We start from the raw sequence: 24909 nt of genomic DNA on the forward strand, positions 1-24909 counted from the left end.
ATTTTTCGAATTTCTAGCGTTTCCATTCCGTTTTATTTTCGCATTTCTTCAAAATTCGAATAAAAATGGGTTGATGGAAAAACAACTATTGAATGCTTCACTTGAGCCAACGTTAACTTCTGTCCGTCCATCTGAAATACTCATTTGCAAGACATCACAGTCACCCTCGAAACAAAAGCACATCAAGAGCAATTCGTTTAGCTTGGTCCTATACAACTGTTTACAAAGTGCGCTACAAAACATGCTTTCCCATATCCAGCTTTAAAAGTCCACATTTAAATCATTTACTGTCCTAGTTTTGGGGCCAACTCGCCTCTATAATTGTTGAGGACAGCAGTAGTAGTAGGGCTTATGTTCAGCTTATTTCCATGACAACGCGTCTTTAAAACGCACTCTGATTGGCTGACCGCTTGGTACGGCGCGCAATGATTGGCTGGCAGCTTAGCCCCTCGCGCAGGTAAGCACTGACAGCGAGCTCAGGAGGAGCACTTTCGCCCGAAACGACAACAATGACAACATGGAACACAAACGCCATAAAGGTATTTTTTTTCTTCTTTTTGGATCCGTGAAACCTTCCCATGAAAGTTAGTTACAACGTCTGTCTTTTGTATTAGTCTCTATATCGAGGACGTGTGTACAAAACAATATTATCATTTGGTCTTCACCATCACTGTTAGTATTAAACGATGCCAATAAGTATTTACAGTATTTACCCATATGTTAATATTGTGCTTCGGTATTGATTAAGTAGGACATTGAATTCCTCGTTAGTTTAATCCGCCCCTTTTAATCGTATTGTGGACGTACACACTCAGTGGCCACAGCATTAGGTTCAACATATGCAAAGTAAATGACGCCGGTTCAATTTAAAATAAGTTCTCTTTGAGTCTTTGTATTTTAAAATTGACTCAATGTCCCTGAAAGTGGACTCAAAGATGATCATATTTTTCATAACATCTCCTGTAGCCATAGTAACCAAGCATACATAAAAAACAAACATGACAAAACTGATTATTGTCTCTTAATAAAAAAGAAATTTAGAAAAGCACACCAATTATTAGCTTTTTAAAGGCTTTTCATTCCATCTTAATGTCAATTTAAAAACGAAACTATCTTAAGCGGAATACACACACACACACACCAATAAAATTTGAGCAATTGTCTGATAAAGACGATCATGACCAATTATTATGTTATGAAGAATTTTCCTCCGCAATCTGCTCAGGCAAATGATGTCGGGGCTGACAAGACAATTGTAGGCCATTGCTGTCGAAACGATGCAAAATTTCCACTCGTGGGACTAGTGAAGGTTATCTAATGTGATCTAAATGTGAGTTTTGCATTAAAGTCATTGGATGAGTAGATTATTCTGTGGTGTTTGATGAGTGATGTGCAGAAGCAACAATCAAAATGGGCAGCATGCTTATTTTTTATTTTTTTCCCAGCATACTTACTGATGATTGCAAATAAATCCTACATGAATCCTTAAGGATGCAACCTATGTCGCCATTCCGCCAAATGTCACCATTCATCTGGAAGGCCGCACTTGTTATTTGCATAAGCCCCGTGACACTTTTTAAACGTTATCTCGCGTCCACATCCTGACAGCCGGAGGTCGCATCGTGTGAACAATGAAGAGCACTCTTTTCCATCCCAGGAGCTGAAAAGCCGCCAAAACCAATGAGGACAAATGTTCTTTTGTGCCGCAGTCTGCTCGCAACAGCAAATAGATTTAGTAGTAATATAATATACAGGTAGTGTGTGGCGCAGGTGGGGGCTGTGAATGAACGATTAGGGGAGGCGTGTGTGTTGTAATCCGAGTCACATGCCAGTTTTAGATGCTTTGTCACAAACGCCGGGTTACGATGCACCGTCATCCCGTAGACAAACTTAAGTCGTTCCTCAACGTATTGCAGTTCACTTTTTACGGTTTCACTGCATTGCAGACTGGGTTGGGGTCAGGTTAGGTTATGTTATATAGTATATATTAAAGTATATATTTAAGTAGTTTATAGTAAGGTTTTTATTTATTTTTTAGGTAGTTTTACTATAGTAAAAACTCCTTAACTCATTCACTGCCATTGACGGCTATAGACGTGAAATATTCATTTGAACTATTTCTATTAGTTAAAAATGTTTCCCACTTTTGTTAACAAGAGTATGAAAACCTTGAAAAAAAATGATTGTACATTTTGAACAGATATAAAAAATTGTGATTAATCATGACTTAACTATTGAAGTCATGCGATTAATTACAATTAAAAAATGTAATCGCCTGAAGCGATAAAAAAAAAAAGAAATCACAAATTTTATATCTGTTCTAAATGTACAATCATTTTTTTATACTCTTGTTAACAAAATAAAAAAAAAAAGTTATACTAATAGAAATAGTTCAAATAAATTTTTGACGTCTATAGCCGTCAATGGCAGTGAATGAGTTAAATGTAAGACCTAAGTCTTTACCCAACTCTAATCTTGGGTTAAGAGTAGGTTTGGTTTTAGAAAGTAATTTGCATCTAAATCAAATTTTGCAATCTAAATGCACCAGGTAGCCCCCCAAAGGCCACATAAGCTGATAGGCCTGTACTAAAAATAGCTAATCATAGAACATTGTGATGTCCATCCATCCATTTTCTTAACCGCTTTTCCTCACACGGGTCGCGGGGGTTGCTGGAGCCTATCCCAGCTGGCTTCGGGCAGTAGGCGGGGTACACCCTGAACTGGTTGCCAGCCAATCACAGGTCACACAGAGACGAACAACATTGTGATGTAGTACCCCCCCCCCCCCCCAAAAAAAAAATTGCTATCAAGTGTACTGGGGGGAAATCTAAATACAAAACCAATAATGTCCTCAACTCAAAGTACTAAAGAAACCAGGAACCAAAAAAACTCACCACTATGAACCGACAAAGACAGAAAGAAAGCAGGAAACTTAAATACAAGCAACTGGCGAAACAACGAGAAACACTTGGACTAGGCAAAATTTCTGTTTGTCTGTCAGGAACGGGCGGACCCTCCGCTGCTATTCGGACTTGACATTTATCAGTACCCAATAAATCCACTTCAAAGACATTAGGGACCCCTAATTAAAAACACATCTAAACAAAAAAAAATAGATAAATTATTTGTGCTGTCACTTATTCCCCATATACAGAGTGAAACGGCCATTTTTGGATAAAAATGCCAAAAAGTGCCACCTGGCCCGGTGGGACTGGACTCGAGATGTTGGCTGAAATGGACAGCGCCGGCAGCTACGACAGCGTTGTCAGCGGACAATCTGCTTCCGTAAGTCTCGTCATCTCAAACGTCTGCAAACTGAAAAGCAGACTGGGGATATGTTAACTCTTTGACTGCCAGACGTTTTCAGAAAAGGGATGCCGTGGGTGCCAGCCGATTTTAAGCATTTTGACTGATCTTTCAAGGTCCATAGAAAATTATGTGTTTGGACTATGGAAACGCACATACTGCCAAAAAAAGATTGGACTCTCATCTTCCATCAGAAAAAAAAGTTTGTTTCTACCTTATTCCGTTTTTGAGTAATCAACAATAGAAAATGGTTAGTTTCACCTGTTTTGAAAAAAAACGTCTTTTAACGTCTTTGGCACTCCTCCATAGGATTTTACTAAACGTTATTTAACGTTTTTGGCAGTCAAAGAGCTAATCTTTTTTTCCATTACAGAGCGATGATCATCTGGAGCATTTGTCCGCTGAGGAGAAAGCCTGCCTCATGTTTTTGGAGGAGACCATCGAGTCTTTGGACGCCGAGGACGACCAAGTGGACCTCTTGCCCGATCCTGGCAGCCTGGCCTCCAGACTGGCGGACCTGTCAGCCTCCATGAGCAAAACCAGATTCAATGGTGAGCTAAATCTTCTCGGCGACAGTTGCAGAAGTTTTCAAAGAAATTCACAATTTAACTCATTCACTGCCATCGACGGCTATAGACGTCCAAAATTCATTTGAACTATTTATATTAGTTTAGCATTTTTTTGCACTTTTGTAAACAAGAGCATAAAAACATATTTTTTTATTGTACATGTACATTTAGAACAGATATAACATTTTTGATTAATCGTGAGTTAACTCGTGAAGTCATGCGATTAATTACGATTAAAAATGTCAATTGCCTCACGCTCTTAATTTTAATTTTAAAATAATCTTTTCTTTGTTTTAAAATCGCGTCAGGCGATAACATTTTTTAAAAATTGTAATTAATCACATGACTTCAATAGTTAACTCACGATTAATCATAAATTTTATATCTGTTCTAAATGAACAATATTTTTTTTTCTAGGTTTTCATACTCTTGTGAACAAAAGTGGGAAAAATGTTAAACTAATAGAAATAGTTCAAATGAATTTTTGACGTCAATAGCCGTCAATGGCAGTGAATGAGTTAAAAATCAACTGACTTAAAACAATAATCATCACATTCTAGTTTATAGTTGTGAAAAGTGGATAAAGAACCTGTACTGATGTAAAACTTTGACTACAGTCCACAGCCATCTTAGCCAATCAAACTGCTCAAATTCAGTGGGGTTCTTATCTTGAGGCAATTTTTTTTTTTTAAATTGTAATTAATTGCATGACTTCAATAGTTAACTCACAAATTTTATGTCTGTTCTAAATATACGGAGATTTTTTCTAGGTTTTCATACTCAAAAGTTAACAAAAGTGGAAAAAATGTTTAACTAATAGAAATAAAGAAATATAGAAATAAATTTTTGACGTCTATAGCCGTCAATGGCAGTGAACGAGTTAATTATTTTCTGTCATCTTGGCTTTCTTTGCGAACAAATCTATTTTTGTCCTCTAGGTCTTCAGAAGCACAACTCTATGGAAGCCATCAGGGAAAAGGTGGAGAACAAACCCATACAGAACTACCTTGTACCGACACCGTTTGTTTTGGCGAGCGGCTCCAATAGTTCGGAACCAAAAGTGAAATCTGGTATTCAGCTTAACGTGAAGAAGTCGCTTTCATTTGGCAGCCGCAAGCCCGACGGAGTTCACGTACCCTTCGAGGTCAACGTCGCGGCAACCAAACCCAAAGACAACTTGGTGAAAACGGGGGAAAGAGGACCTTTGACCCACGATGCACTTGTTTACCTGCGGAGGAGCGCCTCCACAAAGAAAACACCGTTGTGTCCCACAGTCGATCACACCATAGACTTGCTCCAACGCCCTCCAGCCGCCACAGAAGGTCCAAACAATGGAAACGCTGGAAGGTCCGAAAGAGCCGGGACAGGCCCGCCACCTGTTGCGCAAAAACCCCAAAGAATTCCTTCCAATATCTCAGACAAGACAGAAAAGGAAGCGACTCCTGCTTCAAACTCATCGTACGGTCTCAAGAACGCAACGGACCCCAAAGCGGTGAGACGGGAAGCTTTGCAGAAACTCGGCCTCCTCAAAGACCAACAGTCAGAACCTGCTGGACTGGAGCTCCCCGAGTCTCGCCCCTCCGTGGGAAACGGATTTTCAAAAAGTCCCACCAACATCACTCCGTTGAGAAGCCCCTCGTTTTGCTACGCCCCGGGCCCGCCTGGGCCCAGGGGCAAGGGTCTACACAGCAGCGCCAGTTTCCACCACCACTCCAGGTGCGACCAACAGGCCACGTCACTAGCCAACAAATTGAAAGGGGCCGGTCCAGAACGACCCACGACCCTCGTCAAGCGCAAAAACGAGATTAACCATCCCGAGCCGCGACTCAAAACCGTCCCGGAGGATCAGCCGGTCGCCCCCAAGGGGTCCAGCTCTGTGGCGTACACGGTGATGATGGTGCGAGGGATGGGCGCCGACAGAAAAGAGGCGCTCAGGAAGTTGGGGCTGCTCAGAGACGAGTCGCACGAGTAAGCGGAGGCCACTTGGCACACGAGGTTGAAGAATTTAAAGGAGCAGCTCTTTGCTTTCTCCGTCTTTTTGTGCGGTTTTTCCAACAATGTCCTGTTGTGTTGCAGCTCATTTATGACCTTTTGTTTCCTAGTAGAGCACGAAAGCAAATGTTTACGGGATTTTGATATTCCATGACAAATTCAGGGTCCACGCCTGTGCCTCGGATTGGACCTCGGCTGAAGTAAAGGTCACAGATTGAGATTTTACGACTCTTGTTTAAAGTGTCCATCCGTTCTGGACTTCACCTTAACTCATTCACTGCCGTTGACGGCTATAAACGTCAAAAATTAATTGAACTATTTCTATTAGTTTAACTTATTTTTTCCACTTTTGTTAACAAGAGTATGAAAACCTAGACATTTTTAAAAATAATATTTTCTTTTTTTCACTTTTTTTTAAGAAACGAAAAGATTATTAAAAATTAGGGGCGTCGGGCGATTACAATTTTCAATTGTAATTAATCACATGACTTCAATAGTTAACTCACGATTAACCACTAATTTTATATCTGTTCTAAATGTACAATAAAAAAAATCTAGGTTTTCATACTCTTGTTAACAAAAAGGGGGGGGGGGGAATCAAACTAGAAATAGTTCAAATTTATTTTTGACGTCTATAGCCGTCAATGGCAGTGAATGAGTTAAGACTGAAAAGTAGTCAAGTCGATTTCTTCTGTGTGAAAAATCAAATGTTTGACTGCAGATATTGGGAGTCACTGATTGTTTGACTTTCTACGTAGTCCTACTACTCGTCTTACTTTGCTGCTTTTCCATGATCAGATTAGCTTGAACAAGGCACGCGTGTTAGTAGACGGTTCTTTCTCTCTGACCGCTGCGTCCCCTTTTGCGTGTTTGACTTTTAATTCCTTCCTTGAGCGCTTGTTATGTAATGCCGGTGGAGCCGCAATGGCCGATTGTTGCCTTCTGCGGTCGGCGTTATCGCTGGCTGAGGTGCAGGGTTCGGTCGATGGGGGTGGAAAGTGTGTGCGTGTGTGTGTGTGTGTGTGGGGGGGGGGGGTGTCATTATCAGTGGCTTATATTTCTACGGTGTCAAATTCTGAAACTGACACGTCTCTCTCACTGTCAACTCATATTCTACAATGGAGGATCAAATCAGGCCAAATTCTGCAATGTGACACTGATGCAAAAAGGAAAATTTGAATCTCCTGACACCCCTAATTTTTAATAATCTTTTCTTTAAAAAAAGAAAAAAAATTTTTTTAAAAATTGTAAAAATATTTTAAAGAAAAGATTATTAACTCATTCACTGCCATTGACGGCTATAGACGTCAAAATTTAATTTGAACTATATTAGTTTCACATTTTTTTCCCACTTTTGTTAACAAGAGTATGAAAACCTAAATTGTGCATTTATAACAGATATAAAATTTGTGATTAATCGATTAATTACAATTTTAAAAATGTAATCGTCTGACGCCCCTAATTTTTTATAATCTTTTCTTTTTCTTTTTTAATTAGGGGCATCAAGCGATTACAATTTTTAATTGTAATTAAGCACATGACTTCACTAGTTAACTCAAGATTAATCACAAATTTTATATCTGTTCTAAATGTACAATACATTTTTTTCTAGGTTTTCATACTCTTGTTAACAAAAGTGGAAAATAATATGAAACTAATAGTTCAAATTAATTTTTGAGGTCTATAGCCATCAATGGCAGTGAATGAGTTAATGTTTTTAAAAATATATATATATTTTTTAATTGTTCACTGCTACCCGAGAGCCAGCAGACGGCATTACCATTTGGTAGCTCCCAGAGCCACTTGCCAATGTTATTAAATATTGTACATTTAATTAAATTATCAACATGTATATTATTTAAAAACATCTTTTAGTTTTTATTAGAGGAATAAAAGAAAAAAAGGATTCAAATATTTGGTGTACAAATTCATAAAAGTACTTTATAAAGTCAGACTACTGTGCTCATCGTGTCCTATCGCTTGCTTCCATTATTGAGATTTGTTTTTTTTCCGCTTGGCCTTACCACCGGACGCCGGGACGGTCAAGGATTCTAGGCGGAAGGGGCGTGGCATGGCGGAGTCCAGGCTCGCGTTGATGCTGAGGTGGGGTGGCCCGTGGGAGGGGGCGTGGGCGGCTGTGGGAGAAGGCGGAGTTATTGACTTTAGATTCTTTGAATGAAATACATCATTCACACATTCATCTATTTTTATGCAGCTATATTTCAATAGGAAAGTAGTACAATCATTGGCTTCAAGGAAGTTTAAATAATCTTGACTGAGGTTTTAATGTATGTGAGGATCTTATGGTGGATATTAAAAGTCTGCACACCCCTGTTCAGATGCAATGTTTTTGTGTGTGTGTGGGGGGGGGGATAACCACGATAAATACTTTAACCACTTTTGCTGTGACCTATAACCCGTACTGCGAAATTAAGAGGGGAACTGAAAATAATGAATGTTGTTGCATAAGTGTGCACACCCTCATACCTGAGATTTACCTGTGTTTTGAATTAAACAATCACATTCAAAATTGTTTTAAAATGGGAGTCAGCACACACCTGCCGCCATTTAAAGGGACTCTGATTTATCACAAATTTCAGATGTTCTAGTAGGCTTTTGCTAACTTTTTTTTTTCCTTTCTAGAAGAAGCCTGACGCTTATGTGCTAATATTGCCTGGTATTTGGAACTGTTTTCTAAATGATGACAACAAATAATGAAGTCCAACCTTGGTTTCATCGGACTGTAACAAAATCTCCAAAACACGTGTTTGGTCACATTAATGGAAAAAGTTTTGAAATTATTTGTTTGTAGGCACTGTTGAATTGATCCTGATATAAAAGGAGTTTGAAACAATATTCAAGTGTTTTTATTTTCTGTAAATTAATATCAGCTGTTACAAACATTTTTGGTGGACTGCTACTTAGTCAATTGGTGGCTGTTGGCGGCAGGACTCTTATCATAAAACATCCAAAGTCCCAAAAAAATTACCGCGTCCCGAAGCGGTTTCGCCCGCAAGCAGCTGGCTGGCCCGCTTGCATCTGAAGTAAGTGTTGGCGATGTTTTCACTGTCGCTGCGGTCCAGCAGCTCCTTGTAGCGATCCTCCTCAACCTGCTGGGGAACAAACACACGTTTGTGACGGGCGGGAGGGGGGTTGTGGGGTCTTCAGGTCGCAGGAAGCCCCACCAAAAACTCACCACAAACGCTTCGGTGTCGCCAGCCGGGCCTTTGGCCGAGGAGAGCTTTGAAGGCACAGCTGAGAAACACAATAGGGATTCAATACCGCCTTAAATATTATGGAAAATATAGTATAGGAAATGTAATGTAATGAGGAAAAAGCTGTAGCATCCTCCTCATGCGTCCCACCTGAGGGTAGCGTGGTCCTCTGGACGGTCACGTCGGGAATCCTCCAGGCGGCGCTCTCCTCGTCCCACGCGGCCTCTCGCTTCAGGCGCTCCAGGCTGCTGTAGTTGCAGTCGCGGCGAACCAGCGGCGCCATGCGCTCCAGCAGGTCGTGAAGCAGCTGGCCCTCGCGCTCCAGCCGACGAATGGTCGCCAGGTAGTCGTTCCTCTCCTCCTCAAACTCCGCCTGCAGGTCACGGATCTCCAGTTTGGCCACTTTCAGCTGATGGAGGGGAAAAGGGCCGTGTGGATTTGGCCATCTTTAATTAGCATGATGTTTAACCAAAAGCCAAAACAAAATTACTTATTTGATCACATTTACATATACAGTATATTACCATAAATAGTATATATAATAGATAATAAAGCAATAATAATAATAATAGTAATCACTATATTATATGTAGAGGTCCAACAATCGATTATTCAGGACCTATTTTAATAATTAATCACAGCCATTTTAAGGACCTTGTTTATCTTAAAACGATCCCAATTCTCTTAACAGTAAATATTCTCCAATCTAAATAGTCCTTCCTCCACGAAAGCAGCTGGTTATCTGTGTGTTTAATCAAAATAAGATATTTGCAAATATCTGATTTCACTTTGGGAACACGTTTGCCTCTGGATGAACCATCTTATTATTATTATTATTATTATTATTAATATTCACATAATGCACTGTTTTTGAATAAAGGATGGGCATTTCAAAATGTTTGTTTTCATACAATTGTTTTGATCAATAAAAAAATCATTTACAGATGAATCGATTATTTAAATAATTGATAGTAGCTTACAACCCTAAATATAATTTAAAAATGACCGTACATAAAAAAATTTTTTTTTTGCCAGAATTCTATATCATACAATATTTGGCTTTGTATTTTACATTTATATTAATTTTTTTTTTTATTTCAGAGTACAATATATATTTTATATTTACGTATTTTTTAAGGATGTCTATTTTATATAATTATTATTCTTTATTTTCAGGCACTTTTGATACCACAAATGGTGTTTCCTCATTGACAGCGTTTCTTTCTTTTTTTAGCACTCTTGTCTTGGACCTCATCAAGATATTAGATTCGTACCGAATGCTTTTTGGCGAGTGCGCGTGCACTGACCGACCTTTCCTTGGACCTTGAGCAACATCTGGCCTTTGGCATGGACCTCCTCCTGAATAGAGTTGTAGACGCTGTACAGCACGTTGTCGCTCTCCTCGCTGTTGTCCGACAACGCTTTGATGAGCTGGGCTTTCCTCTGATCGGCCATTTTCCTCCTCTGCTGCTTCCTCTGCTGGAATTCTTTGTTGCGGGCCTGCTCGCCGCCGACCACCTCCTGCTCCAGCCTCTGCAGCCTGCACGAGAGACAAGGCCTCCGTTTTAACAGCTTATGGAAAATATAGTATAGGAATATACAAACAATATGAATGAGGAGGGCAAAGTCCATCAACGACAAAAACTTTCAGTCACTGCCCAGCTGTGGCTATTTACTCATTCACTGCCAATGACGGCTATAGACGTCAAAAATTCTTTTGAACTATATCTATTAGTTTGACATTTTTTTCCCACTTTTGTCAACTAGTGTATGAAAACAATTTTTTTTGTTGCACATTTAGAACAGATATAAATAATCGTGAGTTAATTACTGAAGTCATGCGATCAATTACGATTACAAATTTTAATCGTCTGATGCCCCTAATTTTTAACTTATTTACTGCCAATGACGGCTATAGACGTCAAAAATTCATTTGAACTATATCTATTAGTTTAACATTTTTTTCCCCACTTTTGTTAACAAGAGTATGAAAACCTAGATTTTTTTTATTGTACATTTAGAACAGATATAAAATGTGTGATTAATTGTGAGTTAACTAGTGAAGTCATTTGATTAATTATGATTAAAAAATGTAATCGCCTGACGCCCCAAATTTTTTATATTTTCTTTTTTCTTTTTTAAAAAGAAAAGATTATTAAAAATTAAAAATATATATACTTTTTTTTTTAAAGGAAAGATGATTAAAAATGAAGGGCGTAGGCGATTATTATTTTTTTTAATAATTTCGTAAAAAAGTGGAAAAACATGTTAAACTAATAGAAATAGTTCAAATACATTTTTGACGCTTATAAATGTCAATGGCAGTGAATGAGTTAATAATTTTTTTGTTTGTTTTTTTAAATCGCGTCAGGCGATTAAATGTTTTAATATTAATTAATCGCTTGAGCTAACTCACGATTAATCACACATTTTATATCTGTTCTAAATGTACAATAAAAAAAATCTAGGTTTTCATACTCTTGTTAACAAAAGTGGGAAAAAAATGTGAAACTAATAGAAATAGTTCAAATGAATTTTTGACGTTTATAGCCGTCAATGGCAATAAATGAGTTAATTTGATGATGATCCAAATTAGGTTCTTTAGGGTAAGAGATCTGCAATCTACTCGTGCTGGCATTAGTGCTGCAGGTAAGAAGACACGGCAGCTGGCCACCAACCTCTCCAGGGCTTCTTTCTGCTCCACATCCCCTGCTGTGCTGACACAAGGCGACTCATCTGGGACTCCATCTGGACTTGATTGGATCACCGCAGCAGCACGTGGCGCAGGAGACTGGCTCAGCTACACCGCAACGTACAGTAAGAATTCATGCAAAAGTTGGCCTTAGACATGTTTATTGGAGGACGGTTTTCATCTAGTGTGTGAACCTGATTTGTGCCGCTGGGGGAGGTGTTGGTGTTGTCCTCTGTTGTCACATGGCTGGAGCTCTCTTGTGCTAAGAGAGAAAGCAAAAAAAAAATTATTATGTATTTTTGATCAGTTTGTGAAAACTGCAATTTAAAAAAACAAAACAGTTTCATGTTGTTTTTTATATTTATGCATAATTTATTTATTTATTTATTTATATAGTGTCTAGCTATGTTCAGTGGTTAAGTGCAGTCCCACATGTAATGTTCACACGTCATCATTTCATGAAACGTTGTAGTGATTTTGCATGATCATTGTACCGTAACCTTATTTTATTTGCATTTATGCCGCATTTGTTTGGCAGAATTTTGTGAAGTTGTCAAAGTGATTAACAAGTTCACAACTCTAACTGAAGTGGATAAACTGTTTCATATTAATTAATGGTTTATTATGCTTTTATTTTCGCACGTAAGACCAAAACATTTACATATAATAAATCTGATAATGTTTGTTGTAATAAAGATTAATTTATTTCTTGTGTCTGTAAAAAAAAAAAAAAAAAAACATTGGAAAGAGAACCTTGAAAAAAATTATCGCATAATAAATCGCAATCACAATATTAAGGGGGGGATAATTAGATTTTTTTTTTTTAATTGTTCAGCCCCCACTTTGTGCTATATTTATAGTTTAGAAAAAATAATATAAGCATTTTTTTTTTTCAACTGGGGTCAATTACTCGTGCTTTTTTTGCTATTTGTAACAAGGCTCGCTTCAGCACTTTACAACATTCCTTGCTGTCACTGAAAACTTAACAGTTGTCAGGGGGCAGACGTTCCATCTCACCATTCTTTGGGGAGGAGCGCCCCCTGCTGGACTTGATCTTCTCCAGCCCAGACAATTTGCTGTTATAGGAGGCACGCAGGGCTGCGATATCCTCCTGCAGCTTGGCCTTGGACTCGCGCTCGGCGCTGAAGTCGGCCTGCAGCCTGGCCAGCCTCTCCTCGTAGTCCTGAAAGGCCAGAGTAGTAAATCAGCTCCAACGGGACGACAGCGGCGGCGACGACAAGTGATATGCGAGCGTGGGAAGGTTCTGCTGAGAGCTACCTTTTTAATCTTCTCCTTGTCGCCGTCGGTGGAGCTGGGGGAAACTTCTGCTTGGTGCTCGGGCATCGCAGCTTGAAGTGGGGGCACAAAGAAAATGCTTGGCTTGACTTTCACTGTTTCAGATCTTAGTGAGGATTAGTGGCGATGAATCGGTTGGATGAGTTTGAAGGAAAGTGTACTCTTATTAAGTATGAGAATTCGTCTACTCACATAAAACGGGAGCAGCCGATGCCAGCTGGCCCGAGATGAGGGCCCGCAGCTTCTTGATCTCCTCCTGGTACTCCCGCAGCAGCGCATCCTTGGGGTCCTCGTTGATGCGCGGACGGTTCTGGATGCTCTTGGCGCGGTTGGCGTAGCGCAGCGTGCTCAGGCTCTCCTCGTAATTGCTGTCGGCCGGCGATAGGCAGGCCACCATCAGGGTGCGAGTGTTGCCGCCCAGCGAGTCCTGCAGCAGCCGGGTCAGTTTGGAGTCGCGGTAGGGGACGTGTTTGGAGCGGCCGTCCACCAGGGCCGAGATGACGTTGCCCAGGGCGGAGAGCGACAGGTTGATCTTGGTGGCCTCGCGCAGACGCTCGCCCGTCGCGCCCGTTTTGGACTGGCGCTCGCTTCCCGCCAGATCCACCAGGTTGAGCTTCCCGGCTCGGAGGTGGTCTTGGCCTGCTGCGTCTGTGGAGGGACAACCACGCTGAGGGTCGCTGTGCAGTTTTTGCACAGCTTGTCCTATTCAAGGTCACGGGGAAACAATATAGATAAATATAGATATACTGTTTGTTTGTTTGCTTTAGCACCTGCCCCCTTAACGAGCCTGCACTCTAAAAACAGTTGGGTCAAAAATAACCCAAATTTGGTTGAGTTATTTAACCCAAATAGTTGGGTCAAATTAAATCAATAACCCACAAAACCGCCCAATCTGTTGGGTTGTGTGTGGGTTATTCATTTGAACCAATGTTTTGAGTTAATTGAAATAACCCAATTGAATTGGGTCAAAAATGAAATGACCTAACTTTTTGAGTTATTTAAATTTCTCAATGCCAATTTGTTGGGTTGTTTTGTTGGCTATTCATTTGCTGGGTTGTTTTGTGGGTTATTCATTTGAACCAACTTTTGGGGTTAATTAAATAGCCCAATTGAATTGGGTCAAAAATGAAATGGCCCAACTTTTTGAGTTATTTAAATTTGTAATTGTCAATTTATTGTTTTTTGGTTTGTTGGTTATTCATTTGGCCAAAATGTTTGAGTTAATTGAATAACCCAATTGAATTGGGTGAAAAATGAACCGGCCCAATTTTTTCAGTTATTTAACCCAAAAATATGGGTCAATTTGAATTAATAACCCACAAAGCAACCATTTTGGGTGGTTGTTTTGAGAGTTATTCATTTGAACCAACTTTTGGGGTTAAGTGAATAACCCAAAAAGCTTGGTTAGTGCCTTTTTGATCCAATTTGGGTTATTTTTTACCCAAGTGTTTTTAGTGTGTACAGAGGCACTATAAGGTTCTTTATATTTCATGATCTTTTCGCCCAAAAAGCCAAAGGATGAGTTTGTACAAGTTAGGTGCGTATGCCCTGACCTGTGCGGCACATCTCCAGGTGGATGCTGAAGATGGAGTGCGAGCGAGACGAGTTCTTGTTCATCAAGGTGTAGGCCACGGCGCGGTTGCGCCAGCCGCGCTCCATCACCGTCTCGCACTCGGCCACGCTGTGCACCGTGTGCATGGACAGGTCCCGGGTGTACACACCGTGCTCCGGGTGCTCTTTAAGCTGGCCGCAGAAAAAAAGTAAACACTCTGTCAACTTGTTCAAACAGCGTGACCTTCAAGATTGTGTAACAACCTTGTTACCGTGGTAACATGTGCAGTACACTTAAGCATTAAGGCTCACACAATGTAAGATGCTAGGGGTACTTAATGTTTTGGCCGGCAAGTGTTTCTTATCGTTGTACTCCACACACAGACTTTCTAATGTTAAACGACATCACAAACCTCTAATCTCTGCTTGGTGTCGTTGCCCAAGAGGTCTCGTATTTCTTCGTTGTAAATCTCCAGGTAGGACGCCCTCACCAAGAACTTGGTATTTTCTGCACACTGACACACACACATGGGAATACACATAGTAGATGGGCAACATGTTTATCATATCAGACATAATAATAAGATGAAAACGATGTATTGGGATGTTTTTTTTTTGTCACTGACACTTGTGGGTAATTCAATTTGCCATATCCCATTTTCATGTTCTCGTAAGTGGTGTGCGTGCTGACAAATCCACCTGAATGCTCTCGAAGATGTGCTCAAAGGCTCGTGGGATGACTCCCCTCTGGGCCGGGGGCTCCGACACCCCCTGCATGGTGAAGGACTTGCCGCTTCCAGTTTGGCCATAAGCAAATATTGTGCCATTGTATCCCTCTGTGACCCCCTGTAAGATAATTGTGTATTTCATGTCAAAAGGCACATATTATATCTTAAACTTACTTTTTAATTGCTGGCATGGAAATAGTTTGGTCTTGAGGGTGCAACCAAGTAAATCATTTGTTTTCTATTTTAGACAACGTGGGTGAAAACCCGGCACCAAGCTTCCATGCCCATGATTTGATTAGCAAGACAAGGTGAAGATCCAGAGACACTTTCAAACAACTGTCAACCAGATAAAAAAAAAAAAAAGAGGTAGAAATGCAGAAATATCCACACACCCCCACGAGCCATTGCTGTCACGTCAAAGTCAAAGAGTAAGCAGAGCTGCATTGAATTTTGTTGGATGTGCATATTAGCATTAGCTGATAGTCACAGCTTTTGATAAGTAGTGGTATGTTGTTTACCTTCAGATGTTGTTATTTCTAGCTAAAAGCTCACCTCTACTAATGGATAGGCGCTCTCGTTGTACATCTGCTCCGTGGTTTGATCGGTGAAGTAAGTCCCGTCGAAGGTGAACTGCTTGGGGGGCTCGTCAGCTAACGTGGGCTTCTTGATGAAACACTGGCAGCGCTGCAGGTCCATTGTCAGCACCATCTTGGAACCCGCAACTGTTTCCCTGTCATTCAGAGGCCTGCACCGGACCACCACCTTCACGGACTCTGACCCCATGTCAGCCACCTGGAAGGATGGAAAGTCACAATGTGCCCAAACTTGTTCATTTGACTAGGAGAAATTATATACTGTATCTTTGTTTATGTCAGCTACGTATAGTGAAAGGCAGAACAAGATGGATGCCAGAAAGTAAGTTGTCATTCATATAACAGAAATAGTCATACACACAGTATTCTTACTTTTCAGGTTATGAAAACTTCAGTACTTTACTGTTGATTATATGGTGCACGGTTCTTAATGGTTATAACTTATCACACATGTCCTCTGTTGCAGGTTAGCATCACATAAAAAAGCCAAACAATAATCAAAACACACGTCGTTTTACCGCTCCATTTACACAAACGCCGTTAGAATTTATAAGGTTGTAGTTTCTAATTGGGCTACAGGAAGGTCGAATTATTAAAAATATTAATGTTATTGTCAGTAAGATTCAAACACAAAAGTTCAAATCAAAACGGAAGATGTTTTTTTTCTTTCTACGCAGTTTATGGTGTACCTAATATAGTGGCCGGTCAGGGAGCATATCTGCCGATATAAAGTGAGCACTCACCAGAACAACTGGCAACTACCTTGAAAACTTGATGCAAGCAGTTCCACTTCCAAAAACACGTCAGCTGAAGTTCAGAGGAAAATAACTCGCTCGGTAACAAAAGAAAGCCGAGCGAGTAAAGACATAATTTGTTTTCCGCTTCTCGTGTGTCGTCGTAGCAGCAGGTCTCATTTTGCCATTCCTGTTCCCACTCAGCAGCGGGGTTGGACGTTGCCTAGCAACGCCTAGCCACCTGGCTAGCTCCGGTCGGCCATCTTGCTAAAGGCAGCCTGATCGCTCAGAATAATACAATAATGTGCCTGCCTGTGTAAAAGCATTAAAATAACATTTATACAGCAGTTGGGTGTCCTGACAAGTGCTACGAATGTTATTGTTAATGATTCCAACCAAAACAATTCACTTTCAACAAATATATTTGCATCATCTTGACAACGGAGGGAAAAACAGCTTTGCCATCAGCTTTAACAAACTGAGCTCTTAACAGAACTCCATAAAAATTGAGCAAATATGTTAAGGACAGGTACATGCCTTAAAACAGTGTGGAACTCGATTTATAAAAAAAAAAACATACACACATATATATTAAAACGTAAAAGCAGCAAGTACAAAAACAGCTTTGACAAAATGACCTAATATATTACAGATGCTCGAAGTGCCAACAGGGTAAATGCAAAGGTGCGTTGAGTGTTAATAAAGTTTGAAATGTCCCACCACACGTAACGTGACTTAGTGAAGGATGACGTGCAAAAAAACGGAAAAAAAAAAGGGTTAGCATTTGACCACTTCTATTGTCCAAAAGTTGTCCCTTTTCCTTTCGCTATCCTCTGCAATCTGCTTTTGTTCAGGCTCCTGCGCAGCTCCCGGGCTTTTGTGGCGTCGTCTTCCTCCTCCCACTCGTAGCAGTGGTTGACCCGGGCGCAGCTCAGCCGGCACGGCAGCCCGTCCTGGCTCTCCGTGTAATGTTCAATCAGCTCTGCGAGGGAACTGAATTCGGTTTTGCACTTCTGCCACATTCCAAAGACAAAAGCATCGCTGTGTGTTTAGTTTTGACATGAAAATGGAGCAGTTAGTCATAATTTGCCTTTTGAAATGCAAGTGGAGCGGTTTACAATCAAAACGGAAATCAATATTCAATACTCACCAGACATGCTGATTATTAAATGTATTTAAGTCTGTTTTGCAAGTCCAACTCGGCTATAACAAGTTTTGCACAAATCAACCAATCAGAGGATTGGAAAAAATGCTGTCATGGAGGGCTAGCGTTTTGGCCTTCTCAGGACAAAATAAATAGCTAACAGTTTAAATTACATTAATCAGCACTACTGAAGGCTCTGGGCAGATTAGAGTCACATGGCAACACATGCTGAAATGTGATTGGACAAAACATTCAAATAGTGGAAGCAGCGCATCCATAAAAAAATATTTAAAAAAAACAATGAAATGAAGAGACTCAAATGATGGGAATAAAGTAATACGATTTGTACATGGCATGCACGCTACCTCCAAGAGGAAATTCCCTTTACGCGTGTTTTCAATGAGGTGTGTGATGAGGCCAGATGGGAAACGAATGATGAGGGATCCACTTTTGGGTTTCTTGGGGTGCGGGCACAGGAGGTAGGATCCCAAAACGTCATCAGCCAGGAGGGAGTAGCTGCTGTCACTGCGACACAAAAGGGAAACGGAAAGGGGAGATCTTGTATAAAATGTCATTCTTATCGCTCCAACTCGGGCTTTGCTCTCGCAAATAGATGTCGCTGTAAATAATAATAATTTTTTTTAAAAGCGTACACTCACGTTGCAATACCGGCCCAGCACCACACAGCTTGAGCCAGCGCTTCCTCGGTTTCGGCCAAGCTCGGCGTCCGGGATCGTCTTGCCAGGGTCTTTTCTTGGTCCTTTTCTACTTCACGAACAAGAGAAGACATCCGTACGTACAGTGACTATTTCATATTTGCGGTTGGCTATTCACATCATGTTTTTTTTGAATTATTATTATTATTATTGGAACCTACCCTCAGCTTTTTGCTGACCACCTATTTCTGTTTTGTTTTTTTTGCAGTCATTGTAAGATGCCACAAGATGGCTGACTAATAGGGGTTTGAATTGCCTCGTACCTGGCGATTTGATTCGTATCACGATTCATAGGTCACGATTCAATTAGATATCGATTAATCCCGATGTGAATCTATAAATTGATTATTGTGATTTTTTTTTTTAACTCAAATTTAGAAAATACTAATCAGTAAACGTGTACACGAACACTGTAAGATTTGTATGAAAATGTATTTATTTATCTGAAAATGCATTTAACAAACAGGTTGCAGTCTGTTTCACGTTTGAACAGCACTGAAATAAAATATTAAGGCTTAATGTTCCATTAATATAATTTTTTTCCATGCTTAATGTGTGAATCCTAATCCTAAGTAAGACGTTTTGTTGAATATTCCCATAAAAAAATTGATGTTTAAAAATCGATTCGGCCGCATATCGAATCAATTCGAGAATTGCGCGCTATAATATCGCGATATAGTGCCGAATCGATTTTTTCTAACACCCCTACTGACTAAAAAATAGTAATTGGTGTCAAGGAAGTATGTTAACATGGTATAGGTCAAATGAGATCCGAAAATCTTTGTCAGTGAGGATCCAAGTTGAGCCTGGGTTGTTTTTCGTGGAAGTTTTGGAGAGTCTTCACCCCATCAGCATGCATTTGTTTGTTCTCCTCAGTGGTGATTAAAAAAATTAACCGATTAATCAGGTCGCATTGTTTGACAATTGGTGTTTTCGCACTTCCAGTACTTTGGCCACCACCTTAGTGCCAACCGATCATGTTGAACTGAAGGGAGGAGATTCATAGCTTTGCCTTATAGTAAAAAGTGCATTGCCGCCATTTTGTGGCAATCAGTGCACTCCCAAAAAGTGAAACCAAACATCCAACGATAAGAAAACCAAACCCGTGGCAGCCTTGCAAAATCTCCTGAACACCTCCACGTGCTCTCCCCAGCAAGCAAGCAAGTACGGAGGGCGTTACCTAATCAAGTCCCTGAACCTGGCGAGCGCCTTCTGAACAGCGGGCCCACCTTGTGAGGCGTTGAGGCGCTCCTGCACGTGGCGCTGCTTGAGCGGCGTGAACGTGAACGAGCGGTACGCGCCGGAGCGCAGAACTTTGTTGCGGATGGCTTTCTTGCGGACCAGGGACGGGGAGGAGGTTGGGAAGACCTCGTCGGGGCTGACATGCTGCTGCTCGGTGGAGCACTTGTCGTGTTTCTGCACACGGGCAAAGAAATTTGTCAGTAATGTTTCGATAAAAAACAAGAAAAAAAAACAACATTTTGTCTCAAAGACCTTGGACCCGAACATCCAGCCCCGAAAGGGAGCTCTTCGGAAGGACACCAGGGCGCTGACACTGAGCGGGAAGCCGTGGTTGAGAAGCGACGGGTTACGTTGAGGTGCGGAGCCGGAAGAAACTTCCTGGGTTTCGTCCGGGTGCTTCTCCAAGTACGACAACTGGAAACAGCGGCACAGCAGGAGGTTCAGGAACTGGGCCTGAAAGGAGAGGGGGCACGGTCATGCTATTTTCTAGGGGTGGGAAACATTGAATGTCTCACGATTCGATTTCGATTTTTGGGTGTGCGATTCGATTCAGAATCGATTTTCGTTTAAGGACGGGATTTGACTGACAATGCTATTTTTTGCTTCAATTTATAGATGTTCAAGGAATCTTAATGATTTACTCCAGTCTGACTCGCTAATGCTAATTAGTGCGCTGCTCGCAGCATTTTTATCACTCAAAACAACGGCTCCACGCTGCAAAAAAAAAACAACTTTTATTGGAATAATTTGATCGTGACTTTTTCCTTTTTCCCTCATAATGTGGCTACAATTTAACAGTGTATCAGACCGCGTGGAACCACACTGCCCCTAAGTGGCCAAATCGAATACAACATGAACAGCGCTCGCAATAATGGCACACACAAACAAAGGGGAGACAGTGTAAAATAATTTAAATAAAATCGATTTGGGCACATTTAAAATCGATTCTGAAGCGTACTAAATGAGAATCGCGATTCTTATGAGAATCGATTTTTTTGGCACACCCCTACTATTTTCTACGCATACATCAAAACAATCTTCTCTAAACCTCTCTGGATAACTTTTGTTAAGGTGCAACCATTTTGTCAAGTTGCTGGAGCTAAAGGAGGCGCCCAACTGGCCATTCCTAAAAATGTTGTGTTCTTAAATGTTGATCATGAATGTTCACGCCCTGTGGATCGTTCCATGCCAAATCACCCCAAACAATATGACAATTTTAACCAAGCAGATTTTTATCTTAATGAAACTCGGTGCACTTGTTGATAGTGATGGGACAATCCTGAATCTGAAATTTGAGGTCAATTGTAGCAGGGGTTTGGGAGCTACGGCCCAGCGAGTTTTGACACTTTGGGCAAAAGGGGGCGGGGCCACCTTCCTTTGAAACCTTATATCTCAGGACCTACCGAGTCAATCTTCACAAAACGCATATTCTATGAATGAATGGAAATTCAACGGAGATTCCAAATCTGCAATCACTTATAAGATTGGTGCCTATTTTAATAACTTTCACCTATAATTTGATCTTGAAATTGACCTTGTGGTTCACACCACCTTAACATTTTTCATGAAATGTAATGTTTCACGCTCTCTAAAATAAAGTTCTAGAGATGTAAAATTTTTTGGTCAAAGTATCCATAGCCTCCATAGTTTGACTCCTTAGTTATACGTTTGACATCTACAAAAGGTCAAGTTACTAAAATATCCACCAATCATTTAAAAGCAAATAGCAGATTTGGAATCCTTGTTGAATTCCCATTCCAACAATACCTGTTTTGTGAATATTGACCAGGTAGCCTGAGATTCATAGGAAGGTGGCCACGCCCCCTTTTGCCCAAAATGCCCAAATTCGGCAGGCCGTAGCTCACAAACCCCTATCCCGATTGTCCTCAAATTTGAGATTTAGTGTTGCGCCGTCACTATCGACAAATACACCAAGTTTTAAAAAGCTTTGTTCAATGCCTATTGCACACCGCTCTATGGACAAGCGCCAGTCTCCTCTTTGTGTAAAAGCTGTTATACAGAACTATGTATATACATTTTTAATGAGACTCATGGACTTAGAAAATACAATTTTTAAATGTTCTGAAAAGACCTTTGGTGACAAAGAAGATGTCGGTGGGCGAGCCGGTCGCTTACGGCTCTGGCGTGTCGGGCTCTAAAAACGTGGCAGTACAACTGGGCGTCGACACTGCCCGGGTTGTGGGAGACGAAGGCAAATTGGGCATCGCTGGGCCGGGCGGTGGACAGTGACACTCTGCGAAGGGCGTGGGCCATCAGGAGGGTCTGCAGGCCGGACGACAGGTTCAACTAAACAAATGCTGCTGAGTGCAGATGCTAATAAATCAATTTAACCCTGGAGAACCCACGGGGTCAAATTTGGCCCCTATAAATTCTGCTACTCAAATAACAAAGACTTTTTTTTTTTTTTACAAATTTAACTTCAAAAGTCCAGAGTGCCACTTCTGACCCCTGCATGGGGCCATCTAGTGGATGAATATTGCACTTACATGAGCCAGAGTGGTGGTGACAAGATGGCTGGCAACATGCTGTTTTGTTGAGCTGGAAATCAATCCAAACAAAACCATCTTCTCAGCAAACCATCAGATGGTAAAATTATTATTTGTTTGTTAATCAATTTCATATTATGTTGCAGAATGCCTAGGAGTATGTTTTATATATATATTTTGATAAATTAGCAACTCTGAGCTAGTTCAAAAAACAAGGGTTAAAATTGAAAAAACATATATTTTGGGTGTTCAGTGAACTTATAGCAGTCATTTAATGTATAATTCATAATTTTCTAAAGAAGAAAAGGGTTCTTGGGTTCTCCAGGGTAAAAAAAAAAAAGAACTCCATACCGTTTCGTCTTCGTCGTAGATTTTCACGCCTTTGACGGAGAACTTGAGGGATACGGGCCTCTTCTTGCATGTCTGAGAGCAGAAAGTACAGCTTTCCATCAACCGTAAAAATATTCAACCAAGTCAGGTTTCAGAACGGTTTTATGATGTCCATGGATAAAAAAAAAAGAAAAAGTTTTGAACTTACTTTAAGGGTCTTCAGGTTCCTGTGCAGCTGCTCCATCTGGTCATCCAGGCACTTGTCGTCCACCAGAAACGAGCCTGCGTACTTTGAAGCCAATACACAGCGTTAAGCGTCAAAATAAACAAACAGGCGCGTAAGTGCACTGATGCAGTAAATGTGCTGACCTCAGCGGATCGTATCACTGCGCCATCCTCTCTGGCAGCCGCTTCACCCATGACACTTGGCGATCTCTGCACACGCACGCACACATAACTCGTCAACATACAAAGAGGAAGCATCATTCGAGTTAACAACGCGTTGGAAGGAGTCCAGCGGTTTTCATCACCGTTAGCTCGTTAAATCAAACCGGAAGAGGAATGCGGAGAGATAAAAAGGCAGTGACTGTTTATATCCAAATTGCGTGTTTGACAGATACTTTATCTGACAACTGAGAAGCATTGGATTTTTTTTTTTAATCTACATTTCCATTCTGATGGTGCACTGCCATGACACATACAAGTGCGCCACACTGATTTGTAGTGTTATGTCCAAGTTTATGCTGTGCTCCTAAAGTAGTCACATAAATTCCTATTTAGCTTGAAAATAATTAATACTATTTCCATTTAAAGACACGCACATACACATTGATCACAATTGAAGGATTTGGAGAAAAAAAAAGAAAAGAAAAAGGTAACACAGCATAAGTTGTTAACATGCCCGCCTTACAGTTTTGAGGTCACGGGGTACTCTGGCTTTATCCCACATTTCACACACATGAATGTTAGCTTCATTGAAGACTCCAAACATGAGCGGCAATGATTTTTTTTTTATTTCTAAATGAGTATTTTGAATCGCTGTGACCAGTCCAGGGTAGAAACTGGGGTGGGGTAGAGTCGGACTCACCCGTTAGCATTATGAGAGCAAGGAAATGGTGTGAATCAAATGTGGTCAAATGTGTAACCCCCCCTTCCCCACCCCAACAAACAAATCACCAGAACAAACATTTACGCACAAGTAAGTTACACAGACGCACACATAGATAATAAGACGTTGACGGAAGTAATTTAGACATTTAAGCCAAGCTTTCTCTTCGTCAATGACCCAAAAAATTAAAAGTCGCAAAGACACACCAACGCGTCTCAACACGAAAAGTTCTCATACTGCCTCCACTTCTCAAAACGAGGCCGTTTTCGTCGACGCCTCCACCGCCCTCACTCACCTGAAGCCCTTGACGTCCAAGCTCCGGTGGTGCTTCGGCCCAGGTGTGCTGCTCAAGCCGCCGCGTTGGTGGTTGTAGGGGTGGAGGAGAGGAGGACGGGTGTCCGGGCTAAATTGTGTCGTAGTGTGTTGACCGTCGGTTCGCCGCTCTCGCGTTGCTACTCGTTAACGGTTAGTGACGTCGTGCGTCAGAATGCGGAAGTAGCACACCTACACGGGATGGAATTCGGAATTACTCCGCCCCCTAATACTTCTCTGGCTCACGGCTAAACTTTAATGTGCTGTTTGGTTTTAATAAGATGCGTTGATGTACTATATTCTCGTAAACTTTAGTGTCCAACTATGTTTAGTTTACAATTTCAGCTAATTACCTTTAATTCTAGATAAATAAATAAAAAGGTTTTTTTTTAATCTCGTAATTGTAGTTTAAAAAAAAAACACTGTTTCATTCCATTACAAGGGTTGAAATGTTTTTCTCTAGTTAGTAGTTTTATTTTACATTTTCTTTTTAGTAACAAGTTTTATTCGATCAATGTAATTATTGCAGTCCCATTTTTTAATCCAAATAATTTGTCCATGTTTGAATTCTGTTGATTGTAAATAAAAACATATACAATATTTTTGAAATAACATTTTACTCCTGTAATCATTTTTTTTTGTTTTTCCTACGTCCATTAATTTGTAGAACTCTTTCAACAAAATTCAAAATAAGTCAATTTTGTTTTGTGGTAACTGCAGACATGAAAAGAAAATAACTCAGCGCCGTGTATCTTCTTTTTTGAAATGTGTTTATATTATCTTGCCATGCATCTTGCTTATTCTATAGTTTCTTTTACCAACACTGCGGTGTGATAGATCATGAAAAAAAAGACATCATAATGTAATAGCCTAA

The 24909-nt window shown here is 40.6% G+C and overlaps 3 protein-coding genes across 6 annotated transcripts; 1 reads left to right on the plus strand and 2 right to left on the minus strand.

The window, feature by feature from the left end:
• The first annotated feature begins 400 nt into the window (after positions 1-400).
• LOC144056642 (specifically androgen-regulated gene protein) lies at positions 401-6424 on the plus strand. The gene is made up of 4 exons (XM_077573605.1): positions 401-539; positions 3155-3285; positions 3680-3857; positions 4814-6424. Exons 2-4 carry the CDS (start codon positions 3181-3183, stop codon positions 5845-5847), a joined length of 1317 nt encoding a protein of 438 aa, XP_077429731.1. The 5' UTR covers positions 401-539; positions 3155-3180; the 3' UTR covers positions 5848-6424.
• Positions 6425-7721: 1297 nt separating this feature from the next.
• kif17 (kinesin family member 17) lies at positions 7722-16980 on the minus strand. Of its 3 annotated transcripts, none has more exons than XM_077573607.1 (15): positions 16705-16980; positions 15902-16141; positions 15321-15467; positions 15035-15136; positions 14624-14813; positions 13263-13718; positions 13053-13123; positions 12792-12957; positions 11969-12036; positions 11761-11882; positions 10394-10622; positions 9233-9491; positions 9064-9122; positions 8857-8980; positions 7722-8002 (listed from the first exon to the last, which is right to left on the minus strand). In XM_077573607.1, the coding sequence occupies exons 2-15, from the start codon at positions 16130-16132 to the stop codon at positions 7857-7859; spliced, it is 2370 nt and encodes a 789-aa protein (XP_077429733.1). In that variant the 5' UTR covers positions 16133-16141; positions 16705-16980; the 3' UTR covers positions 7722-7856. The 3 variants fall into 3 exon arrangements, with proteins under 3 accessions (XP_077429733.1, XP_077429734.1, XP_077429732.1); XM_077573608.1 differs by having other exon boundaries at positions 8857-8977; positions 16686-16980; XM_077573606.1 differs by having other exon boundaries at positions 16686-16980.
• Positions 16981-17080: 100 nt separating this feature from the next.
• Positions 17081-24194, minus strand: sh2d5 (SH2 domain containing 5). Of its 2 annotated transcripts, XM_077573610.1 has the most exons (10): positions 24019-24192; positions 22985-23050; positions 22824-22904; positions 22637-22708; positions 21915-22061; positions 20031-20231; positions 19766-19952; positions 18480-18585; positions 18186-18345; positions 17081-17689 (listed from the first exon to the last, which is right to left on the minus strand). In XM_077573610.1, the coding sequence occupies exons 2-10, from the start codon at positions 23033-23035 to the stop codon at positions 17471-17473; spliced, it is 1224 nt and encodes a 407-aa protein (XP_077429736.1). In that variant the 5' UTR covers positions 23036-23050; positions 24019-24192; the 3' UTR covers positions 17081-17470. The 2 variants fall into 2 exon arrangements, with proteins under 2 accessions (XP_077429736.1, XP_077429735.1); XM_077573609.1 differs by having other exon boundaries at positions 19766-20231; positions 24019-24194.
• Positions 24195-24909: the final 715 nt, after the last annotated feature.

This window comes from Vanacampus margaritifer, chromosome 8, assembly GCF_051991255.1.
Source record: "Vanacampus margaritifer isolate UIUO_Vmar chromosome 8, RoL_Vmar_1.0, whole genome shotgun sequence".
In the NCBI taxonomy this organism is placed as follows: domain Eukaryota; kingdom Metazoa; phylum Chordata; class Actinopteri; order Syngnathiformes; family Syngnathidae; genus Vanacampus; species Vanacampus margaritifer.

Bases quoted from the DNA above. Each gene is read 5' to 3' on its own strand.
- LOC144056642 (XM_077573605.1), top strand. From the start codon at position 3,181: ATGCCAAAAAGTGCCACCTGGCCCGGTGGGACTGGACTCGAGATGTTG. The intron at 3,286-3,679 runs GTAAGTCTCGTC...TTTCCATTACAG, and splicing joins TCAGCGGACAATCTGCTTCC to AGCGATGATCATCTGGAGCA. The intron at 3,858-4,813 runs GTGAGCTAAATC...TTTGTCCTCTAG, and splicing joins GAGCAAAACCAGATTCAATG to GTCTTCAGAAGCACAACTCT.
- sh2d5 (XM_077573609.1), bottom strand. From the start codon at position 23,035: ATGGGTGAAGCGGCTGCCAGAGAGGATGGCGCAGTGATACGATCCGCT. The intron at 22,709-22,823 runs GTAAGTTCAAAA...TTCTGCTCTCAG, and splicing joins GGAACCTGAAGACCCTTAAA to ACATGCAAGAAGAGGCCCGT. The intron at 18,346-18,479 runs GTGAGTGTACGC...TTTGTGTCGCAG, and splicing joins TGCTGGGCCGGTATTGCAAC to TGACAGCAGCTACTCCCTCC.
- kif17 (XM_077573607.1), bottom strand. From the start codon at position 16,132: ATGGGGTCAGAGTCCGTGAAGGTGGTGGTCCGGTGCAGGCCTCTGAAT. The intron at 8,981-9,063 runs GTGAGTTTTTGG...TTTGTTCCCCAG, and splicing joins GCGACACCGAAGCGTTTGTG to CAGGTTGAGGAGGATCGCTA. The intron at 8,003-8,856 runs GTAATTTTTTTG...CTTCTCCCACAG, and splicing joins CGAAACCGCTTCGGGACGCG to CCGCCCACGCCCCCTCCCAC.